The following is a 20,518-nucleotide window of genomic DNA, read 5'->3' as shown; positions in this document are numbered from 1 at the left end:
TCTGTGCTACACAGACACTTAAGCGTGGAAAGACCCGTGGGGGAATCGGGTGGGACCAGGTGAGTTGAAGTGGGCTTCCCCAGAAAAAATGGCACTTACATGACCTGAGCTTGTAACAGTTACAAGGGTCGAAAGGGGAATAAAACATAATGAGACAGAAACTCCAGATGGTCAAGAAAACTGCTGTTGGAAACCAAGATTCCTGAAACCTGGTCTGCTTTGGCCAGTTGCCGATGACATGACCTCACCGCATGGTCACAACTCGCACCGTCTCTGCAGTGACGGGAGGCGTACCAGCTAAGGCCCACAGAATTTCTGCCTCACACGTCTCATGTGGTTGAGTAAATGAACAGTATTTTTAGAGGAAGCTCGGCATATTATTTTCTGTAAGCTCCGCGTATGTATTATTATTGGCATCATGAAAACTCTAGAAAGGACGTGGTTACGTTCAGAGTGGTTGGTTGCATTTTTTCCCTCCTGATGTATGGGACGACGCTCCAGCCAGCCGAGCCACCTGGCCAGGGCTAAACAGCACTTTACTGAGGGACATTTCAGGTCATGAGAAAGAGGGAAATTTTTTCCGTTACCAGCTATAGTTCTGGTTATTCACGCTGGAAGGCCAGGCTGCCATTAACATCTCGCTACACCTAATAACCATGCAACCTCTGGGTGCTTGGTCCATTTCCTTTCTTGTGGGACATTTCATGGGAGGCCTTTCCCCAGTGGGGCAGAAACTGGAGAGGCGCATTTCCAGTTGACTTTCCTTTCCTCTTGGACAGACAGCCAGACTCCTTTTCCTGCCCAGTTAGACGGGGTCAGGCCCTGAGGGCTGGCTGAAAGAGGGTCCCTGAAAGTCCAGTGTGCCACTTCCAGCCCCAGCCTCCCCCTCTCGTTGCCACCTGTCCTTCCGTTCCCTGCACAGCCGGGCCCACAGCGCATGCATGACAGGGGACCTCGGAAGCTGCCTGTGGGAGTGGCAGAGCGCCCCTCCTCCCAGGTGCCTGGATGATGTGTGGGAAGAGCCCCTCCCCTCCCACTAGCAGACGGCTCTGTGTGAGAGACGCGTTTCTGAAGGACCCAGGTGCGCGGTGTCTCTGCCCAAACCTCGCAGCGCTGCAGCCGCTGCCCGCCTGCGCCCCTCTGCACGTCCGCTCGGCCGGAGCCTGGTCAGCCAGGCGGGAGTGGCGAGGCCTCTCGGGCTCCCCTGGGCCTGCAGGCCAGTGGCCCTCTGGGCTCCCAGCGATGTCCTAGAGCTTTTCAAAGCCCCTTTCTGTCGTTCGATGTCCAGCTTTCCTTTGCAGGTGTTTGTGGGGCTGGTTGTTGACCCCAGCTGCATGACCACCTGAGGCAGCGGCGACGGTGAGCAGTTGTCACTGATTGTTTCTGACAGACACCCCAGGGAAAACACTGTTCTCGGCGGATGACCTCTGCGTCAGGCCCAGCCCAGGCAGCCCTGCCTGTGGAGTGGCCACAGTTCTCTGGCTGTTGGGTTCGGGCCCCTTGGTGGCCGCTAGACTGTCGGCTGGCCCTCAGGACCCTGGAGCCGTGGGGGCAGGCCACGCTAAACAGCTCCCCACAGGCCACCGGTGAGCTTCTGGAATAATGCGCCTGGGGTGGTCACAGTGAGTGGTCACGTTCCGGAGTTCTGACTCCGTTGCTGTGACAGTGTTTGCTGATATTCTCATACTGTAATGGCAAAGTGGGTTTTCAGAGGTCTTATACTGCCGTCCCTGCTACCCTCACCTACGTTTATGATTTGTCTTCATTTCTAAGTACAGTATATTCATTATAATGTATAACAAAAATGTGTCCATTTGGAGATGCTTTTATATTACCCTTTTAGCAATTGTGCCGAAAACACGTATAAGATTAAGAATATTATCCTAAATATGGAAATAGTTTTAGATAATTAGAAGATATAGATTATATAGGTTGTGTTAGGAGATAAGAGATGAAAATTCAGCATTTTAAAGCTGCAACATAGACAACTCCACTTTTCAGAGGAGAAATCTTGAGGGTGGGAGAAGCTCAGCGCCTTCCTGAAGATTATACGATAGTAGCAGTTCTGGAAATTCTGCAGCCTCTCAGCGATCCTTTTACTGTGTCATTATGTGCCAGAGTTAAGGCCGCAGACAGAAAGGGAATAGAGCACATGGCATAGCAAGTGAGAGACTCGCTGCACCAGCTCCAGGTCCCTAGTAACAATCTGTCCAAACTGATGTTTCAGTGACGTCATTTGGGTTTTTTCTCTAATTTTGCTTTGCGTTCCATGTTGTGGGGACAGTCACTGTGCCGTGTAATGAACGTAGTATTTGGGATCTCTTTGAGAGTCCTAAGAATTATCTCCTTGTTCCCTGCACGCACATACAGAATATACACACGTGCTAAATTTTTTATCGTTTTATGCAGTTTTGGAAGGTTATTAACGGATCTGAGTTTAGGACTTTTACTGTAGTCTGTTTTAGCCTGTGATTCTATTCTTCAGTTGTTGTTTTTTCTATCATATTATAGAAAACAGTGACTAGTTATTCATACTAACATGTCAGGTACCCATTTCATGCTGTTTTTATTTTCTTTGAGAAACAGACCAACAGCTTCCTGCTGTATAAAGTTTGTGCCATAGTACTGCTTTCAGTTAAGGATTCTTAGCTTTGGAAATTCTATTTGTATGACTTCAAGTAATTATTTTAAGTGTTCTATTTGCCTAGTTTTCAAAAGTACACATAGTCAGAATTTTTTGTTTATCTGCTAATATCATTTCATTACTACCCTTCAGTCTTTGTTCAGAAGAACCTGGTAACACGTTGTCTGTTAGAGCAGAAATCTTCAAGCCCTAGCAGCGTGAGCGTCCTAGACCTGCGCAGCCTGTTCGAGCCTGGACAGTAGCCACGGGCGATTGTCAATACAGCTCTTCCTGGCACTGTATTGACTGTGTATTAATACAGGATATTCTGTGGGGCCGTCAGCTGATTGTTTAAAATGTAAATGAAGCTGTTGATGGATCTTGTGACTGATGGCTTAAATTCCAATTAATCAATTGCTTCATCAGTTTCTTAATTCAGATCAAATATCTCCTGAATGCATGCAGTTCTTTTAGTGGTATTAAGAGAAATTAATGCTTGAGAACTAATTTTCATCAATCTCTTATAAATGCCAATATCTTTTTCACGTGGCCCCTAAGTGATGACATTAGAGTTGAAGTGTGTGGGACATATTACAGCGGCTCGGCTGTCACTTGTTAGGGGTGAGGAGAGGTAATGGCACTGCGCGTCCACACGCTCTCTGTGGTGCTATTCATCTTGCCGCCGGCTTAAAAATTTCATGCAGTCATTAAGTCATATAAATGATTTAGAAATTAAGTTGGGTGTCCAACAATCTGGCATTATATATGCACAGTCAATGTCTATTTTTCTTTTGTTGGGCACATACTGTAGCCCGTTTCGTTCATAGCTGTTGGGTCCGTGAGCAGTTGCAGGGTGACATCGCGGGGTGTGACAGACTGACGCGCTGTGCCCCGCCGCGTCCCCGCGGTGCCTTCGCCAGCATCTGCGGGGCTCTCCTCTCGGACCCTTATCCTGACTGATCTCAGTGCGGTTGTCACTGGACCTGTCTCTTCCTGTCAGCTCTGGTCAATGACACAAAATAAAACCAAGTATTCATAAGGAGCTGTAATGGAATATAAGCAGACCGGATTAATTATTTGTTTTTGCTGAGCATCAGCTGAAGCGCATGCTTGCTGTGAAAAAATTAGTAGCCACAGCCTGTGTGAGACGAGTCCAGCTGGCCGAGTCTGGTCGCTGCCGCTCCTTCCGCCCCCTCTCCAGACCCCGTCAGTCACTGCCCATCAGTCACTGCAGCCCTAGCAGTGCTTCCTGTAACTGAAGGTGAAAAACGTTGATTTCTTGCAAATTTTTAAAGTAACACATTTTTTAACACGAAGCAAGTCCTTTTCTTTAAAGAAAGGCAACTCTATTGTTTCCATGTTTCGTAAGTTACAGCAATCTAGATAGATAAGCTTTCACCTTTAGAAACGCAGAATGTTTGAAATTTAGGAGGCTCTGCAGAACCTCACCTTTTCCTGTTTTATGTTAGAAAGCCAGACCTGGTGCAGAGCCAGGCCCTAATGTGTCCAAGGACGGCCCGACGGCGTCCGGCTTCCAGCTCCTCATGGAGCTTTTGTGCTTTGCATCAGGACACACCCAGACGCAGGATGACCGCGCCCGTGTTCAGGGGACAGTCTCACGCACACATGTCAGGCAATGAGCGAGGCAGTCAGACAGGCGGTCCTGCTGTGCCTCAGGAAGGTGGGCTGGCCTCTGCGAGCCACCTGGGCCCGGGGCAGTGGTGACGCCCCCGGCAGAGGGTGGTCAGACAGGTGCCGACATGACTGGTGGAGAGATCGCGTGGGGCGCACTTTTGGCGCAGAGTTGCTGGTGGTGATTAGTCGAAAGGACACTACTTGGCAGAGAAAAGCGCCTGGTCTTTTGCATGCAGAGAGCAGAGCATGCTCACGCGTGCAGCCCTCTCCTCCAGGGTTCCGGGCACACGAGGCCGCAGTGCGTGGGGATTGCCTCGGACCATGTTAGTGTGAGGGCACGTGTGTCTGGTGTACGGGACTAAGTATGTGAACATTCCTTATCAATCTGCCTTAAGGTTTCCCAGAGAGTGGCTCTAGCCTCACGCCAGTGCCTTCCGGGCGTGTCCTTCAGTGCTCAGAAATGTGCTGTCATCTGAGGGCGGGTTCCGGGCAGGCCTGAGGGCATCGTCAGAGCATCGGTGGGTTGTTGGGATTTCACGTCTCTTCACGGTCACGATTGGACAGGGTGTCGGTGTGTTAGCAGCTTAGACCGGGGTCTAGCATTTTGCGCTTTGCTGACGGAACGGGCACTTTCTGAGGCTGCCTCGGGCCACCTCCTCACCAAGTGAGACCTCGCGTTCTTGGCTCCTTTCGAGTATCTGCTTATCGTTTAGTTATCCAACCGCGAATCAGAGGTAAAAATGGCCCATGTACTTTTTCTGAAATAAAGCACAATTAAGCTTCAACCTCGATCGGCAAGAACACCAAACGGGAGGTGAGGGTTGCGTAGCTAGTGGCCTGTGTCTTTTCAGCAGGCCTGTTTTGTGAGTCGGACACAGAAAGGCTTTTACAGATTGTTGTCCAGGGGGCTCTTTAATATCTCGTTCTTGGAGCTACCTGCGCTGTGGAACTTTGGGCTTTAAGTGCCTGTGACTCAGGAGTTCTTCTTCTCTGCTTCCAAGGTTCGTGTTTTATTCGGACTGATCAACTCGATGGCGAAACCGACTGGAAGCTGAGAGTGGCCGTGAGCTGCACGCAGAGGCTGCCGTCGCTGGGGGTGAGTGCGCCCCCCGCACCCCATCCGCTTGTTTTCAGTGACTTCCCACGTGCAGTGATAATTTCTTAAAATAATGTTTATTACTAAAGAAGGGTCATTGGAAATGATGCCAGAAGAGCACCCATGGTGTCTTGGTACGTAGCCTGTTGGGGCCCAGCTCCGCGTGTCCGTCGGCGCAGCGCTTTCTACGGTTACAGTAGGCCAGCCATAGCATGCTAACTTAGAAGTGTCGTGGTCCGCACACTTCGATAGAGTGGGGCTGAGCACTTGAATTAAGCGACCGTTTGACAAATGAAAAAGGATTAAGTTCTGATATGGCCATAAAATCAAACAGCAGTGTGTTCTAGAAATAGGAACTGTGCTGAGTGTCTGATCCATCAGTCAGAGTAAACGTGTGGCTTTGTGTAATTCGGCCGAGCAGGCACAGGTGCTCCTTTCATGGGAAGGGAGCTGTAACGCTGCTCTGAGTACAGGCAAGGCCCCTGGCTGTCCCTGTCACGGCTCGCACACCCGTCACTCTCCCCCGTGTTGACTTCTCTGTGATGGCGTGGACTCGGGAAGACTCAGTCTCATTTGCTGCTTGTCGCAGCAGCCGGTGAGCACTGTGTCCACTGGGACCCAGGAGGGAGGGAACTGCACACGTTAGGGCTTTGCTTAGTGACCTGAGGACGCAGCCGGGAGCAGCCTCCCAGGTGGTGCCTCCCCAGCATGCCCACTGCACACAGTGCGGGGGGCAGGCTGCCCCGCCCGGGGGTCGAGAAGGCTCGCGTTTCAGGCACCCTGCGCTTCGGGAAATGGGTTTCTGGCTTTTGTGATCAGGCAAATTTATTAACAACAACGAGTCACAGTAATACTCAATAAATCACGACTTGCTGATTTATTTCAAAAGATCCATATAGCAGTAAACAATACCATTTACATTTAATGCGTTTTATTGAACGAAAGGCAATTTTATTTGTAATGAACCACATGTTATGATTAAGGACGTATTTTAATGACCTTTAAGTAATGTGAACCAATGTTGCCTTGACCTAATAGCAGAGGCTTTGCCACATGACGAGAACTTCAGAATGGGTTTTAAATTACCATGAAAAGCTTGGAATGGCCTTGTCATTACCGTGCCATCACTCAGGCATTTGGTGTCCAAGATGTCCGATGAAGCACGTTCCCTGAAACACCGCACACACGACGAGGGGAGCGTGGTCACGGGCTTGTCCTTCATGTCTGCGTCTCCATGGCTGTGGGTGCTGTGAGCGCTTTGTTCTCTGAGGATCACGATGATGGTGTCATCTTTGAATGGTGAGCGGTTCTCAGACCTGTCTCATCCTCGGCGCGCTGGCCAGTCGGTCAGCTCTCGAGTCACACTGGCGTCGGCCGAAAGCTGCTGCACAGCACACTTCTTGATGTGTAAGCAGCTGGACCCCATCAGCCTGGAATAAACCGTTGTCCGTCGGCACAGAGTCTAGGCTGCCGACTAGTCGGAGACCCACAGTGTTGAGCTGGGCAGCCCCCCTTCGTCTGGTGCAGCATCTCTGTTCCCTGGGGCCCCGAGGAGTCATCCCATGGATCTTCCTGCGCGGCCTCCTTGGAGATGCGAGGAGAGTTGTGCGCAGTGACCGAACCCCGAGCCTGGAGCCAGACGAGTACTCTCTGCCCACGGGCGGTGGCTCTGCGGCAGTGCCTCCCAGGGCGCAGCCTCCATGGCCCGCAGTCCCGGCTCCATCACTTGTGTCTGGGCCTACAGTGGCGACACTGTCTTCCGTGGAGGGACCCATTGGTCCCGTTCTGTGAGTGGTTCCTGAAGGTGGGTCATGCCCTCCCTTCCCATGGTTTTGCAAGTGCCTCACTTCACATACCAGCCCCGTCTGCTCTAAGGTCCAAGGTCCAGAGCAGTTGCTGTTTCCTGTATTGATCCACCTCAACATCCCAGACAGAGGTGGGTGGTCCCAGGTTGAGAAGGCAGCAGTCCCCGCTTCATCTGTGACTTTCAACTGTCCCACGGGTCTGCTCCCTGTCCCGCCTGTCCTGCAGCAGGGGATGGCACGGGGCACTGCGTGCGGGCACACGTCACGGCTCACCGACCTGCTCGCCAGGTGAGCCCCCCCCCCCGGTGAGCGCAGGTGGGAAGCACACAGAGGGCTGTGTCCTCTGCAGGGCCACGCCCGCCTGAGGCCAGAAGTTGTGTCCTGGAGACATGGGAGGGCAGTGGACAGTGACCTCCACCCTCTGCCCCTTGTTTTGTCTCCTGTGGAGCTGCTTTGATTTCCTCCCATGCTTCTCACTGGGGGCCTTGAGACTCCAGGCCATTCTCACAGCAGGTTGTGTGGCCCTCAGAACGGGACGCCCCTCTAGAATCTTCTTGTTCCAGAGTCGGCTCTCTCACACTTGCCCTTGAAGGAGTGCTGAGCAACTTGAAAATGCGTCTATTTCTCAGCCACCTGGACTGAAGTGGGAAGTGAAATGCTGACAGATGTCACCTGTGTTCTGTGCATCAGGACAGGAGCCAGCAGCCTGGCTCCTGCTTGCAGGGGAGCCCGAGGGAGGCTGTGCACATGGCCAGGAGCCCCCGCTGCCCTGCCGCACTGGCCACGGTCACGGAAACCGGCCGGAGCGGAAGAGTGTCGCTACAACACTCCGGTGTGTCCTAGGCTGGTCAGGACAGGAGCCCTGAGGAAGGCAAGCGGAAGTGGGCCCGTCAAAGGACGTGCCTGTGGGAACAGACCTGGGCCTGGCAGGGGACACTGGTCCTGTGCCCAAGAGGACAGCCACTGTTGGCAGAAGCTCATGGCTTGATGACCAGGGCCTGGGTGCCTTTCTTCTCTGGCATTGGTGGGAGCCCCTGAAACCCACACACCAGACCCTGGCCAAGGCGTCTGCAGCAGAGGCCTGGCGCTGTCCCAGGACCTTGTCCGGCTGGTCTCAGGGACACCCTGCAGGGGTCCTGGCGGCAGCAGGGGCTCAGCACCTACGCACCTTCCGGGCCGCCTGAGAAGACCCCGCTGCCCCATGGCGTTTTGGGCTCTGGACTCTGGCAGCAGCTCTCCTGGCAGCAGGGGCGAGCGTGCGGACCATTCTGCGGGGCCCGGGTGGCCTTGCCTCCTGCTCCGCAGTGACCCCTGTGGTCACAGCAGCAACATTGGGGTCAGGCAGCTGTCCCAACTCCCCGGCCCCTCAGTCATGCGCAAGCAGATCTTTCCCTGCCTGGAACAGCGCACTCTGTCACCAAGCCGCCTGAGTAAGGCCTATGTCCTGGAGGGCGAGGGACAAGGGACAGGCCCTGGTCCCTTGCTTGGGCTGCAGCTGACGGTCTGCAGTGCCAGCCAGCAGGTGGCAGCAGTGAGACACCCCAGGAGGGGCCTCCCACGTGCACCTGCAGGCAGGGTCACATATTGGGGCTGACAGTGGCCCAATTTCAGGTCAGAAGCCCTCAGTCACGGTCAGCTCAGGCGGCCCAACCGGTGCCCACAGCGCCCACGGGAGCCTGAGCAGCTTGGACTCCTTCACCCTCCTGTGAACAGGCTGAGGCCAGCACCCCAGCCACACTCAGCCCTTTGGTAGAGACAGAATTCTGAACGTCTGTATCGAATTTGTCCAGTTTTCTGTAGCCAGCTAGAAGTGTTTTAAAAAAGAGAAATAGCTAAAATATCAATAATTGAAAGACTCCTAAAACTTTACCCCCCAAAAAGCTCCAGCGTCAGCACCCCCATTCGTGGCTGTACCTGTGCAATGCTGGGTCCGCACGGGCCGGTCTGAAACGTGCACGGCCCGTCTGCACTGCCCCGCCCGTCACGTTCCGTCGCCGCTGCGGTGTGGGCGTGCGTGTGTGCGGTTGGTGCGCAGTCGCTCTCCTGGGCAGGGCCCCACATGGGTGTGGGTGCAGCCGAGTCCGAACAGACTAGGGCCTTTGTGCCGCAGACCCTTGCTGGCCTAGCGAGGGTCATCGTGCGCCACTTAAAACCAAGGCTCCTTCGTATGCGTGGCTTATGTTAGCCCAGCTCCTGCTCTCTCAGTGAGACCACCTGAAGCTCCGGACCAGCAGACACACTTTTATAGTTACCTTCACACAAGGGCTTAAGGTCTCGTCTCTGGAGGCCTGCTGTTTAAACCGCACGTGTGGCTGTGAGCGGCGTAACCGGAGGCACGTGTCTGCTCTGCTTCACACCCCACTAGGAAGGGAACTCCGTTCTCTACGTACAGGCCAGGGCCCCGGGAGACATGTGTGCGTTCTCTGCCCAGCTTCAGTTTGCAGCAGGTGTGGCAGCTGCTGGAACACAGACAAATACACAGACCTAGGAGTTTGCCAAGTTGTCTATAAAACGTAAATCCTACCGAATACTGACCACTTTTCTCCTCCTAGAACTTCTGATACTCACACACAGCCTCCGCTCTAGGGCTGGAATCCTGGGGCAGCCCCGGGACACACACACCTGACCAGTATCTCCCAGGGACTTGGGACATACCTGTCATCAGGTAGCAGTGGTCTCTTAGAATCAAGAGAAATTGCCACACCTCTGCTGAGGTTAAAAATGGTTTTCATTATCTTCCATCCTAATTCATACTGTCGGTGCACAACATGTAAGGAAGTCGACCACCCCTTTTGGTAAATAGTATATAAAGATATTAATTGGTAACTGAGAGGTCTCTAAGGAGTTCTGCTTCATTATAACATTATCGACGAGGCTGTTTTGTGTTCCAGGACCTCTTCTCCGTCCGTGCCTGTGTCCACGCTCAGAAGCCTCAGCTGGACATTCACAGTTTCGAAGGCACATTTACCAGGGTGAGTTCAGTCTTTGCTTAAGTACAGGTGTTCTCATTGTGTGTGCAAGTGGATCACAGCAATCCTTTATTCTGAAAGAGCAATTAAATCAAGAATAAATTGGTAGACCTTTTAAACTAAGAATGGAATGCCTAGGAAATGTTTCAAGTTTTTAAATTTTCCTATATCCAATATCTTTAGGATACATTCAGTACATTTTTTTTCTTTTTCTTTTCTTTTTTTAGCGTGTTTACTCTTGAGAAGATCTTTCACCCTTAAAACATTATGAGTCAGCAAAACAAAGTAATTCAGCTATTTCCGTTCTGACTCTGGATCATAGTTGGTACCCCGTGATGTGCACATCATTTCTTTATTTCTGTGACCTGGCTGCAGGGAGGTGCCTGCCTGTGTCTGTTCCCTGCACCTACGTGCCTGTTCGATGACACATCCTTGTCATTACTGTGCAGCGTGGGTCCAGCGTGAGGTCCCCTCTCCTCCTGTTTGGTGGGACTTGGAGGAATCACTTGATTTTAACAGCTTGTACTGATGCCGTAAATGCTTTCTAATACTGAATAGAGTCTTAACATATGACTATAGTTCATTTTGAATTCCTGAAATTATTTTTGAAAGGTTTCTATTGGTACGTTCAACTCTGTTTCACTCCGGGTCACACGCAAGGCTTGGCGAGCAGTGGTCATTTGAGGAAGCGTTTGCTAGGTGTGTGTTATGTGCCAGGCGCTGTGAGACCATGGGTGGCAAGGACGAGCTGTGGAGGAGGTGGACGTCACTTGGTGCCTTTTGCAGACGCACTGCAGGGGACATGTGAAGACAGGAGCATGGTTCTTCTGCTGAGAACTCTGGCATGAGCTCAGAAGAAAACTGAGATCTTTGGTGTTTTGCAGAAATGTTTATGAAAAGAGCAAGATTTTGTTGAAGACTTTAACATATGTGAGAAGTAGTCTTACAAAAAGGCACCCTTAGTAGAATAAATTAAGAGATATTACTGTACCCACTGTTAGTATTTTGGAGCATTATTTGCTTCTTCCTGTTTCCCAGATTTAATTGCTTGTTACTTGCTGACGGCTGACCATGTTTGCTAGACCATTTGTGGAAGCACATAGCAGTCAGGGAGGGCGCAGGCGGGGCTGGGACCGAGGCTGCAGTGGTGGCATGTGTGACTGTGAGCGTTGGAGTCCTGTCCTGGAGCGTGTCCCGGAGCGTGCAGGTGTGCGGGGGGAGGACCCATCTGAAGGTCTTGTTGAAAGAAGAGAGAAGCCACTTACGGATTTTCGGCTTAGGAAAGAAATTATGACGGTGTTTTTAAAGATTTCTCTAGACTCCCTGGCTCCCTTCACATAATGGCAGGTCCCTGAGCTTAGGTCCCCTATCTCCCCAGCCCCTGCAGGCCAGGGCCTGGGTGCACATGCCCGGGCAGAGTGACAGGCAGGCCTGGAGCCGGCGTCGGCCTGCACCGGAGAAGGGGAGTGCTGCTCCCCGCTGCACGGCACAGCCAGCCGGCTCAGAGCCAGGTCACGCGGACTGCCTCCTTCCCGGCTGATGTGATACACCAACCCTGCGCAGGCGCCCGTGTTTCTCGTGATACGCCAACCCTGCGCGGGCGCCCGTGTTTCTCATGGGGTTTGTTTTGCTTGTTAAACACATAAAGCTTGAGTTCTGAATTATCTACATGCTAAATCTTTATTTTTGTGTGTAGTTTTCAAAAGGAAAGAATAAAGCTGCTAAATAACTACTTTGGTAACTAGGAAGTGGAATTCAGTTTAATTACCGAGATATCAACCGACCGTTTAGCAAAGTGATACCTGCCGCAGTTCTTTTTTATGGTACAAAGTACGGAGTGCATACAGGACAAGATGTGTGTTTCTTTTGCATTAAATAAGAGTCGGGGCAAATCAGTTAAGGGGCCCCAGGGCAACAGATGCGGCATGGCTTCTGCTGCTCCGCAGAGCGCGGCACACGGGCTCGCGTGGGGCCCCCCTGAAACCGGTGCTGGGGAGCCCTGCCAGCTGGCAGGTGGTGTGACCTTTTGTGTGACATCAGAGACCCGACTTCGCTGCTCTTGGCGGCAGAGCCGTTCTCTCTGAAATTCGGACCCCAACACTGCGCGCACTGAGACACGCCAGGTCCCCTGCACCCGCCTCCTGCCGCAGCGCGTGCCGCCCTCCCATCCCCGGCTCTCCGCCCCGCGGTCGGCTGATCCGGCGCCCTGCTGTTCAGGGGGTTGTCAGCCGTCATTTCTCCGAGGCTCCCACCGTGAGCACAGGGGCTGGCTTTCTGCTGTCCCATGGGTCCTTCCTGCTTTCTCCAGCCTTTCTCTTTTCTGTTCCTTGGTCGAGATCATTTCCATTGTCCTGTTTTTAAGTTCACCGATTCTTTCTTCTGGCTGCTCAAATCTGCCTTGAAATCCCTTTGGTAAATTTTTAAATTTCAGTTATTGTATTTTCATCTCTTAAATTTTGGAGGGAGGTTTCTGTTTAGGTTTTCTGCCTCCATATTCATAGATCACATTTTTTAACTTTCTCCACATTTTTATTTCTTTAAACATCTTTAATATTTTTCTTTTAAAGTCTTTGTCTAGTAGATCTGTTATGAGGTCATTTTCAGGGATGGTTTGTTGATTTCTACTTTTCTTTTAAATGAACTGTACTTCCCTGTTTTTTACGCCGTATTTGTGGTGGTGGTGGTGGTGGTGGTGGTCCAACACTGGAGGCCTGAAAATAATAATGCAGTAGCTCTAGTAGTCAGGACCTCCCCCTTCCTCAGGTTTTGTTACTGTTTTGGAGGCTGTCTCCCTGCCAAGGATCAGCCTGCAGTGCTCTTCTCTGAGCTTTCCTTGGTCAAGTGAAGTCACTTTGTGTTTTTCCTCCTATCTGTTCTGATGTCCTAGTCTTTAATGTCTGACTCCCAGAGTGAAAAAAAAAACTAGAAAAATGAAGGTACGGGAGGGCCCTCGCCCTTTAAATCTCCTTAAGTCATTTGAGCGGAGGGGCAGGTTCTGCTCCAGTTGGAGGAGGTGCAACAAAGTGCCCCCCCTTGGTGTGCACCCCTGTGATCAGAAGAAGCCAGGCAGTGGTCAGTGCACAGGTTCCCATGCTGGGGACGGGCCCTTTGCCCACCCTGTCTCCCACAGCCGAATGTACGCTCCGCCGCAGGAGCAGGTGCCCCGCTGCCTGCCGTGCAGGGGGGCTGGGGGTGGGCAGCTGTGCCTGCGTGAGCCCTAAAATTGCCTCGCTTTCCCCTGGACGTTGCAAGCCTTCAGCAGACTTCAGGGTTCACAGGTGCATTCTGCCCCCGTGTCGGCCAGGGGGGGAGAAATTCCTGGCCCTTCCGCTCGGCCATGTGCTCAGAATCCTCCGTCTGAATCCCCCGCTTTTCCGCCTTGATCTGCAGTGCGTTTGCACCGCTGGCCAGCTGCCTCCAACTTGCGGACTTTGTAACACTGGACATCGCAGTACGAGCCCTAGAAATGGCGGGACTTGACCTTGCTTTCCTCTCTCTTCCTGAACAGGAAGACAGCGACCCGCCCATTCACGAGAGTCTCAGCGTAGAGAACACGCTGTGGGCAAGCACCGTGGTTGCTTCAGGTAAGAGAAGTTGTTTTCACAGCTGCTGCTGCGTAGCAGGCCACGCGCGGGGCTTCCGCGCGGCTCCAGACACGCGATTCTCCCGGGGCTTTGTGTTCCGTGGGGAGGGTCCTGAGCGCCCTCCGCAGCCACGGCGCTGGCCGGGCCTGAGCGCGCGGAGCAGGCGGGAGTGCGGCCGCAGCGCGGAGGGTGCCCGGACGTTTTCACAGCGGAGGGGCGTATCTTTTCCTGCGTCCATTTCTGTAGTTTCTCTCCTTAATCCGTTGTGGCGGTGTTCACGAAACGAGCGCTCACACCATAGCAGTAACTCAAACATGAGGCCTGGTCCTCTGTCGCACCTCGCAGGGGCTCCTGCTCTAGAACAAGGCCAGTTGGTGTAGGGGCGCGGTCGCCCGGGAGCTGCCCCACTCCATGCGGACAGCCTGAGGGACCGCGCAGACCCGCCCCGGCAAGCCAGCTGGGCCGGGCAGTGGCCCGGGAAGCCCAGTCCCCTTGGGGGTTCGCTGCCCTACACCACGCAGTGGGCGGGGCCGGGGCTGGGGCGGGGCTGCACGGGGGGTGGAGCCGGGGCTGGGGCGGGACTGCACGGTGGGCGGGGCCGGGGCTGGGGCGGGGCTGCACGGTGGGCGGGGCCAGAGCTGGGGCCCTGGCTCTGGCAGACCTTGCGGTAGGGCCCCAGCTGTGTGCCCCTGTTGGAGCCCAGTGTCTGGATTTCCTTGGGGAGCTGGGCTGCGTCGGGCCGCTGTGCCGCGCGCGTGAGCTCACTGCTGTGTCTCTGCATTGCTCGTGCTCTTTGTCCGCCCCGCATCTGCCCCCCAGCCCCACGCGGGCATGCGCGCAGCCAGAGCCGCCTGTGCAGAGGCTCAGCTGCCGGACCGACGGACAGGCTCCGGGAAAGCCCCCGCGACTGCGGCCAGCCAGCGGCTGTGGGGGCGGCAGTTCCCGCTGCGCTAGCGCGGTCTGGGCCTGCTCCTGAGATCAGGAGACACTGGTGGCTTGATAGCTCTCAGTCCTTCTGTCTTTCTCTCTACATCTTGTCTTCAGCCCGATGAATGCGTTGTATTTTGTTGCCCCTTGTGTTTCATTTTTTAAATTAACAGGTAACCCCCTTCCATTATTCTTTTGCCATATGTACAGATTTACTCAACTTACAGCCCATCAATACATGCCCTTTGTCAAAGAGAGTGGAGAATATTTCAAATATGCTGAACTCTGGTAATTTTAGTAATTAAAATGCATGAGGGACTCAGGAAAAAAATGCATTGTTCTGATTCCAGCAAGTACTCATTTTCAGTAAGAATTAAATGAGATAACACAGGAGCACCTTTACCAAACATTAATATTGAAACACCTAAAGTTGACTGAGGCAGTCTGTCAAATATTATACTTACGTGTGTTCTACTGAACGTGTAGATATGTTCAGTATCTATGTCCATCTGCATGAGTGTCTCCTGGCAGTCTTGTTGATTTCTCAGATTTCACGTGGACGCTTGGAAGTGTCATACCAGCGTGGGGTCAGCCTTGCTCGTCAGCTGCCTGCATCTAGGACAGTGGTGTCCAGCTTGATTAACTTTCAAGCCTTTGCTGAGACTTGTTTATTCTGCTAATGTTGAAAATAAGTTAATTTTGCAATTTCCCTTGTTCTATTTTATACTTATTTTACGCTGTGACACGTTTATGTTTTGATGAAGTTACACTTGATTAGTGAATTAGGAAAGTGTTTAAACTGTCCAGTCATTATGTATTTAATACTTTTCTGTATGCTCAGTGCAGGCGGAACACCTGGGACGCTGACTGGGATGATGAGGTGGAGAGAGACATTGGGGCGGGTGGGGTTGCCTGTGCCGGCGGGGGTCACTCTGCCGTCAGGGGCACAGCCTCCCCGGGGACACACATTTGACAACGGTGGGGGGACTGCTTAGTCTAAAGAAAGAAATACGTGACCCCTGCAAACAGCACTGCTGAGCAGGACCCTGTGCGCTCTGCAGGGAGCCACCGTCCTGGGACCTCAGGGACGCACAGCCGTCACTATACCACACTTCCTCAGTGCGTCCTGGCTAGCGACTCCCTAAGGACCACACTGAATTAGTGTGACGTTGGAGTTTCATTGTCGTAGCTAATTCTGCACTGGCTGCGATTGTCTTCCTCACCCTCCTCGTGGCTCTTCCCGTCAGTCTGTGCAGAATTGGGGAGCTGTAGGCGATGCCCCGCTGCCGCTCTGGAAGGCTGTCCCCCTGGCCCTTCAGAGGCGCAGCCTCTGCGCACGTGCGCTGTGTGGGCTGTCCCTGCATGTTTCATGCCTCTTCTGTCTTCAGTCTGCTAGTCCGCCCGCTAAATTTTCCTCGACGTGCCAATGAGAGAACTAAACCTTCAGGAGACGTGGGTGGGAGAGACTAATAATATCTAAATCAAAACCAAATATTTATGATCCTGTTTCTCTTACTGTTTTAGTTGTACATGTGCCGCACGTCAGCAGAGGCTCTTACATCTTAGGACTCGAATCTTTGCAGTGAAAATATTCTTGTCAACTCTTGTTAAGAAAAAGTGCTTCAACTGGAAGCCATATGGTTTGAAGGTCACATGGTGACTTTGACCAGCGAGGAATGTGGCCTCTCTTAATTTAACTTCAGGGTTAGAGTTGCCACCATAGCAGACATTAATGAGTGGACACATCGTCCTTTCTGTTTTCAAAGAATATTTGAACATGTGCTAATGGTGTCTGTAGGTGAATTTGTGTTGTTGTAGAAGCCATTTCAGTTTTTCAAAATTTACTTTAAAAGTTGAGATTAGGTTTTCTTAAATCAAATGAAATATGCTATTGGATAAATTTATATAAAGTTCTATGGTGTAATATTTTCCATCAAAATTATTAATTAGAAAGTGTTATCTCTGTGCTTACCTTTCAAAGTCTCTCTGTAAGGACCACTTTCGTGTTTTTGCAGGTACTGTAATAGGTGTTGTGATTTATACTGGAAAAGAGACTCGAAGTGTAATGAACACATCCAATCCCAAAAATAAGGTAGGCTAGATAAGGAGCAACTGCTCTCCTGAACCTACTTTTCCTGTCCTTAAGAAAGTGCATGTAGCTCTGGACAGCCCACTCGCTGCAGCTTCGTACATGGTGTCATAGAGATGTTTCACACTGCGGGTGGTGAGGACAGGGGTCCTCTGTCCACGTAACAGTGTGCTCACACAGAAGACTTTCCAAAAGTATCTTTTCTTGGTTAATTAGAATTCTACATGTCTCCTAAATTTTCTTTGTTGGATATATAATTTGCCCATAATTTGACAGTTGATTGTAGGTCTCTTGATTTCTCTTCAATCTCTTTATTTAACAATTTGCACTCTTTATTTTTATGTTGATTCATTTTAAAAAGAATCTATATTAATGTTTTTAGAGTGTTTAATTTGATAGTGTTATATTGTTTACCTATTCTGTAAGTTATTTCCACTTTAAAACAAGTATATTAAAAATCAGATTTTAGTTTTAAAGACTGCTTGATTATATTTCTAAATTGATTATATTCCTGTTACATTCCTAAAATTGTTATTTATCCAGTCAAGGTGTGTATAAGGTAAGCATCTGAAGTTATTTAGGTGACCTTTCTCCAGTTGATGACCACAGGTAAGGATTCTGGCCCTGGAGCTTGACTGCCTGGCCGTAGTCTGGGCATCACCACTGACCAGCTCTTTGACTCTGGGCTTGCAGCTGAATCCTGTGTCTTACTGGTCAGTAAATGTTACCTGGCATCACTGTGTTCCTGTAAAATGAAATGTGAGGGGCAATGGATGCCGTTCATGTTGAATCCAGCCCTCACTGAGTAAGCAGTTGCGCGAGGTTCTGGGCTGCAGAAAGCCTGCCGTCGCCCCTGCACCCCTCCCCCGTCTCGTTCTCGTCCCACCCTGCGAGGTTTCCTAGGTGCAGGAGAATGGGCCTGATAAAGGGAAGGGCGCCCCTGAGGTTTGCCCAGCTGGATTTACAGCCTTCCTTTGCCACCTCTCAGTCTTACGCATGGGACAGCAGTGCTCTCCCCGTGGCCAGCCCCTTCCAGGCCCTCGGTCAGCCTTCCGTGCCCCTGTCCTGACCGGAGTCGTGGGAGCAGTGACAGCTAAGGCCGAGGCAGGTTACGTGTGTGCACACACACACCACTGCGCATGCACATGTGCGCACACACCACATATGCATGCACCTATGCGCATGTGCACCACCTACACACGCCCATGTACGCACGCACATGGTGGGCACGGTGCTGAGCACTTAACATGCGTTAGGTCCCAGTCTGCACCCACCGTCAGGGACAGGCAGCGTTGCCCTTGGGTTGCAGAGCAGGGACCGCCGTGCGGAGGGCGTTGCTCGCTTCCCCCTGAAGGCCTGGGCGTGGCAGAGCTCCAGCTACATGTGGAAGCATTTGTGTAAAGTAAGGGGTAATCTTAGAGAAATGAAATCTCTAAATTTGCATATACTGTTGAATCTTTGTAAGTGTTAAATGTCAGATTTAAAAGAGAAATTTCAAAAAAAGGTTGCAGGCTGCGATGGGCAGGAAGTAGCGGCTGTAGTTTTAAGGACACAGGGGGCATGTGCTGAATGTGAAGAGGGTGGCGAGCGCGTCCCCAGATGGACACGAGAAGACAGATGATGAGTCACTGTACGGCACTGTGGCCTGCAGGCTCCCATCTTGCTGGTCTGACAGAGCTCAGGAAACCCACACACTTTTGGACTTCACAGCGGCCTAATGGGAATCAAAAGTAAACATTTAATAGGGAAATCAAATCATTGACCCAAGTCTGACTGGATTTCTTCAGGGAAGCGAAACGGCTCCCAGCCCTCCGTCCTGAGGGCCACCGTGTGCGTGGAGCGCAGGCAGGCCTCTGTTGCACGTGGCGGGCAGCTGAGGTTTCGTTCTCCGAGTCCGTTGACAGCAGAGTCGCTGGGGCTGGGCATGCGTATTCATGAATGAATCGGGTCTCTGTCCGCTGTGACCCCGGCTGCCCGAACACCGCAATGGCTTACACAGGTCTCTCCTCTGCTCATGGCACACACCTGACACTCTGGCAGGTCTCTGCTCATCATGGTCCCTCCAGGCCCCTGGACACGTGCGTCTGCGACCACAGGGTCAGAGGGAATGGCACAGCGGACTCCATGCTGCCCTCACAGCCTCTGCCAGGGCCTGGGCGGGTCCCCTTCCTCGGCCAGAGCACGTTAGTGGCCTCGTGCGAGAGGAAGCACCCAGGGAAGTACGGCCCTGTCCCTCGTGCAGGGGGGAGAGCTGGCTCCCCACCCTGTGCTCGTGGTGAGAGTCTCCGGTAACAACAAGAGGGGCCTCGGAGAGCCCAGATGCCGGGAGCTGAGCAGAAGAGGCGGGAGGACAGCGGGGGAGGAAGGAGTGTCGGCCGTCAGCCCGCTGTGCTGCAGGGGTGACCAGGGACCGTCAGTGAAGTGAGGGCCGTGCTGCTGACGGACAGGCCTTGCTGTGGGGGTGTTCAGGTGCAGCCCAGACTGGGGCAGGTCGGCAGCGATGGCCAGCGTCAGGGCGGGGAGACTCCAGACACCGTGGGGGTCGCAGCAGACGGACGCGCCTCGGGGAGAGGGCTTCGCTGGTTGTGTCTGTTCCCAGTGGCAAGGCCAGTATCACAGACCTGTTAATGTCTCTGATGGAAGACGAGCAGAGGAAACGTTCTACAGAAGAATAAGTTTCCAGGAGTAACTGAAAGATATAAACATGAGATGATCCCAGAGGACGTGGGGAGCAGCTTCTGTAAAACGCGGCCTCTGGTTCGTGTGAAACGTGTGCAGCCATCATCAGTCAGTCTCCCCTGCCCGCCCGCCGCTGCTCCATTATTAGCGTAGATGGGGGCCTGCAAGCCTGGAGAGCGGCTTTGAGCCCGAGCGTGAAACCCAGCGGTGAAAGCGGTGCTGATTGGAGGGGGATGCTGGTGAGCGGGGTGTGAGGCGGGGAGCTTGCGCAGGCGCGGGCCGTGTTTGAGGCACTCTTGCCGCATGCACAGAGGAGCGGGGCCGCGCACGTTGTGAGCCATCTTGCTTCATCCCGGGGGCGTATGTTGACAAACGCGCTGTGGCAGCTTCTCTAGCTGCTGCCCTAGCCGTCTGTCTTATTCCATGACCCTGGCCCGCACAGCCTCTTCTCGCTCCCCAGGGGGTGGCCCTGGGCTGGTGACATCCACTTCACATCTGCCCACACAGCCCGGATTGGGGGAAGGGTGCTGATGTGTCCTCGACCCTGGAGCCACTGTCACCTTGGGTCACGCCTCCCTGAGGGGCACAGAGGATGCCTGGGTGAGCTCACCGGCTGTGACTGACTCCGAGGGTCGGCCCTGGGGACCCTGGGCGCCCCCCCTCAGGGCGCTCTGAGGGGACCTGGAAGCCCAGCTCGCTAATTTCAGGTAACCAGGACACACAGCCTGTGCTCACTGCCGAAGCTGACAGACTCCTCCTTTAAATGGGGCATGTTTTATCCAGACGCACGATGAAGAACAAACCCACAGTCTTCTCAGCGGAGGGTGGTTCTCAGGTGAAAGGCGCTCCGAGCTCCTGTCCAGGGCGAGCCGGTTCCCCTGCTCGTGTCAGGGGGCAGCCATAAAGCAGGACGATGGGCCCCACGAGTTTGAAGACTTGACTTTAAAACGTGAACAAATCAAAAGTTTTTATTACTAAGCAATTACTTTTACAGTAATATTTGGTGGAAGTTTAAATTATAAGGAGTGCCACGTGTGTAACGGACTGCTTCATAAAACTGCACTTGAGGATGACACTCGACTGCCTTGAAGAGGAAGAACACTCTTGTGGA

The 20,518-nt window shown here is 52.6% G+C and overlaps 1 protein-coding gene across 1 annotated transcript in view; it reads left to right on the top strand.

Annotated features, from left to right (window-relative positions):
• Positions 1-20,518, top strand: part of ATP9B (ATPase phospholipid transporting 9B) — a 105,701-nt gene that overhangs the window by 30,464 nt on the left and 54,719 nt on the right. The window contains exons 8-11 of the mRNA XM_090285375.1: positions 5,260-5,354; positions 10,051-10,131; positions 13,637-13,712; positions 16,655-16,731. Of these exons, the coding sequence (XP_090141501.1) occupies positions 5,260-5,354; positions 10,051-10,131; positions 13,637-13,712; positions 16,655-16,731 (329 nt within the window). The remainder of the gene's footprint in view (positions 1-5,259; positions 5,355-10,050; positions 10,132-13,636; positions 13,713-16,654; positions 16,732-20,518) is intronic.

This window comes from Furipterus horrens, unplaced genomic scaffold, assembly GCF_987537825.1.
Source record: "Furipterus horrens unplaced genomic scaffold, mFurHor1.1.pri manual_scaffold_8, whole genome shotgun sequence".
NCBI lineage: Eukaryota > Metazoa > Chordata > Mammalia > Chiroptera > Furipteridae > Furipterus > Furipterus horrens.
The sequence above is the reverse complement of the archived record's forward strand: the minus strand, read 5'-3'. Positions and strand labels throughout refer to the sequence as shown.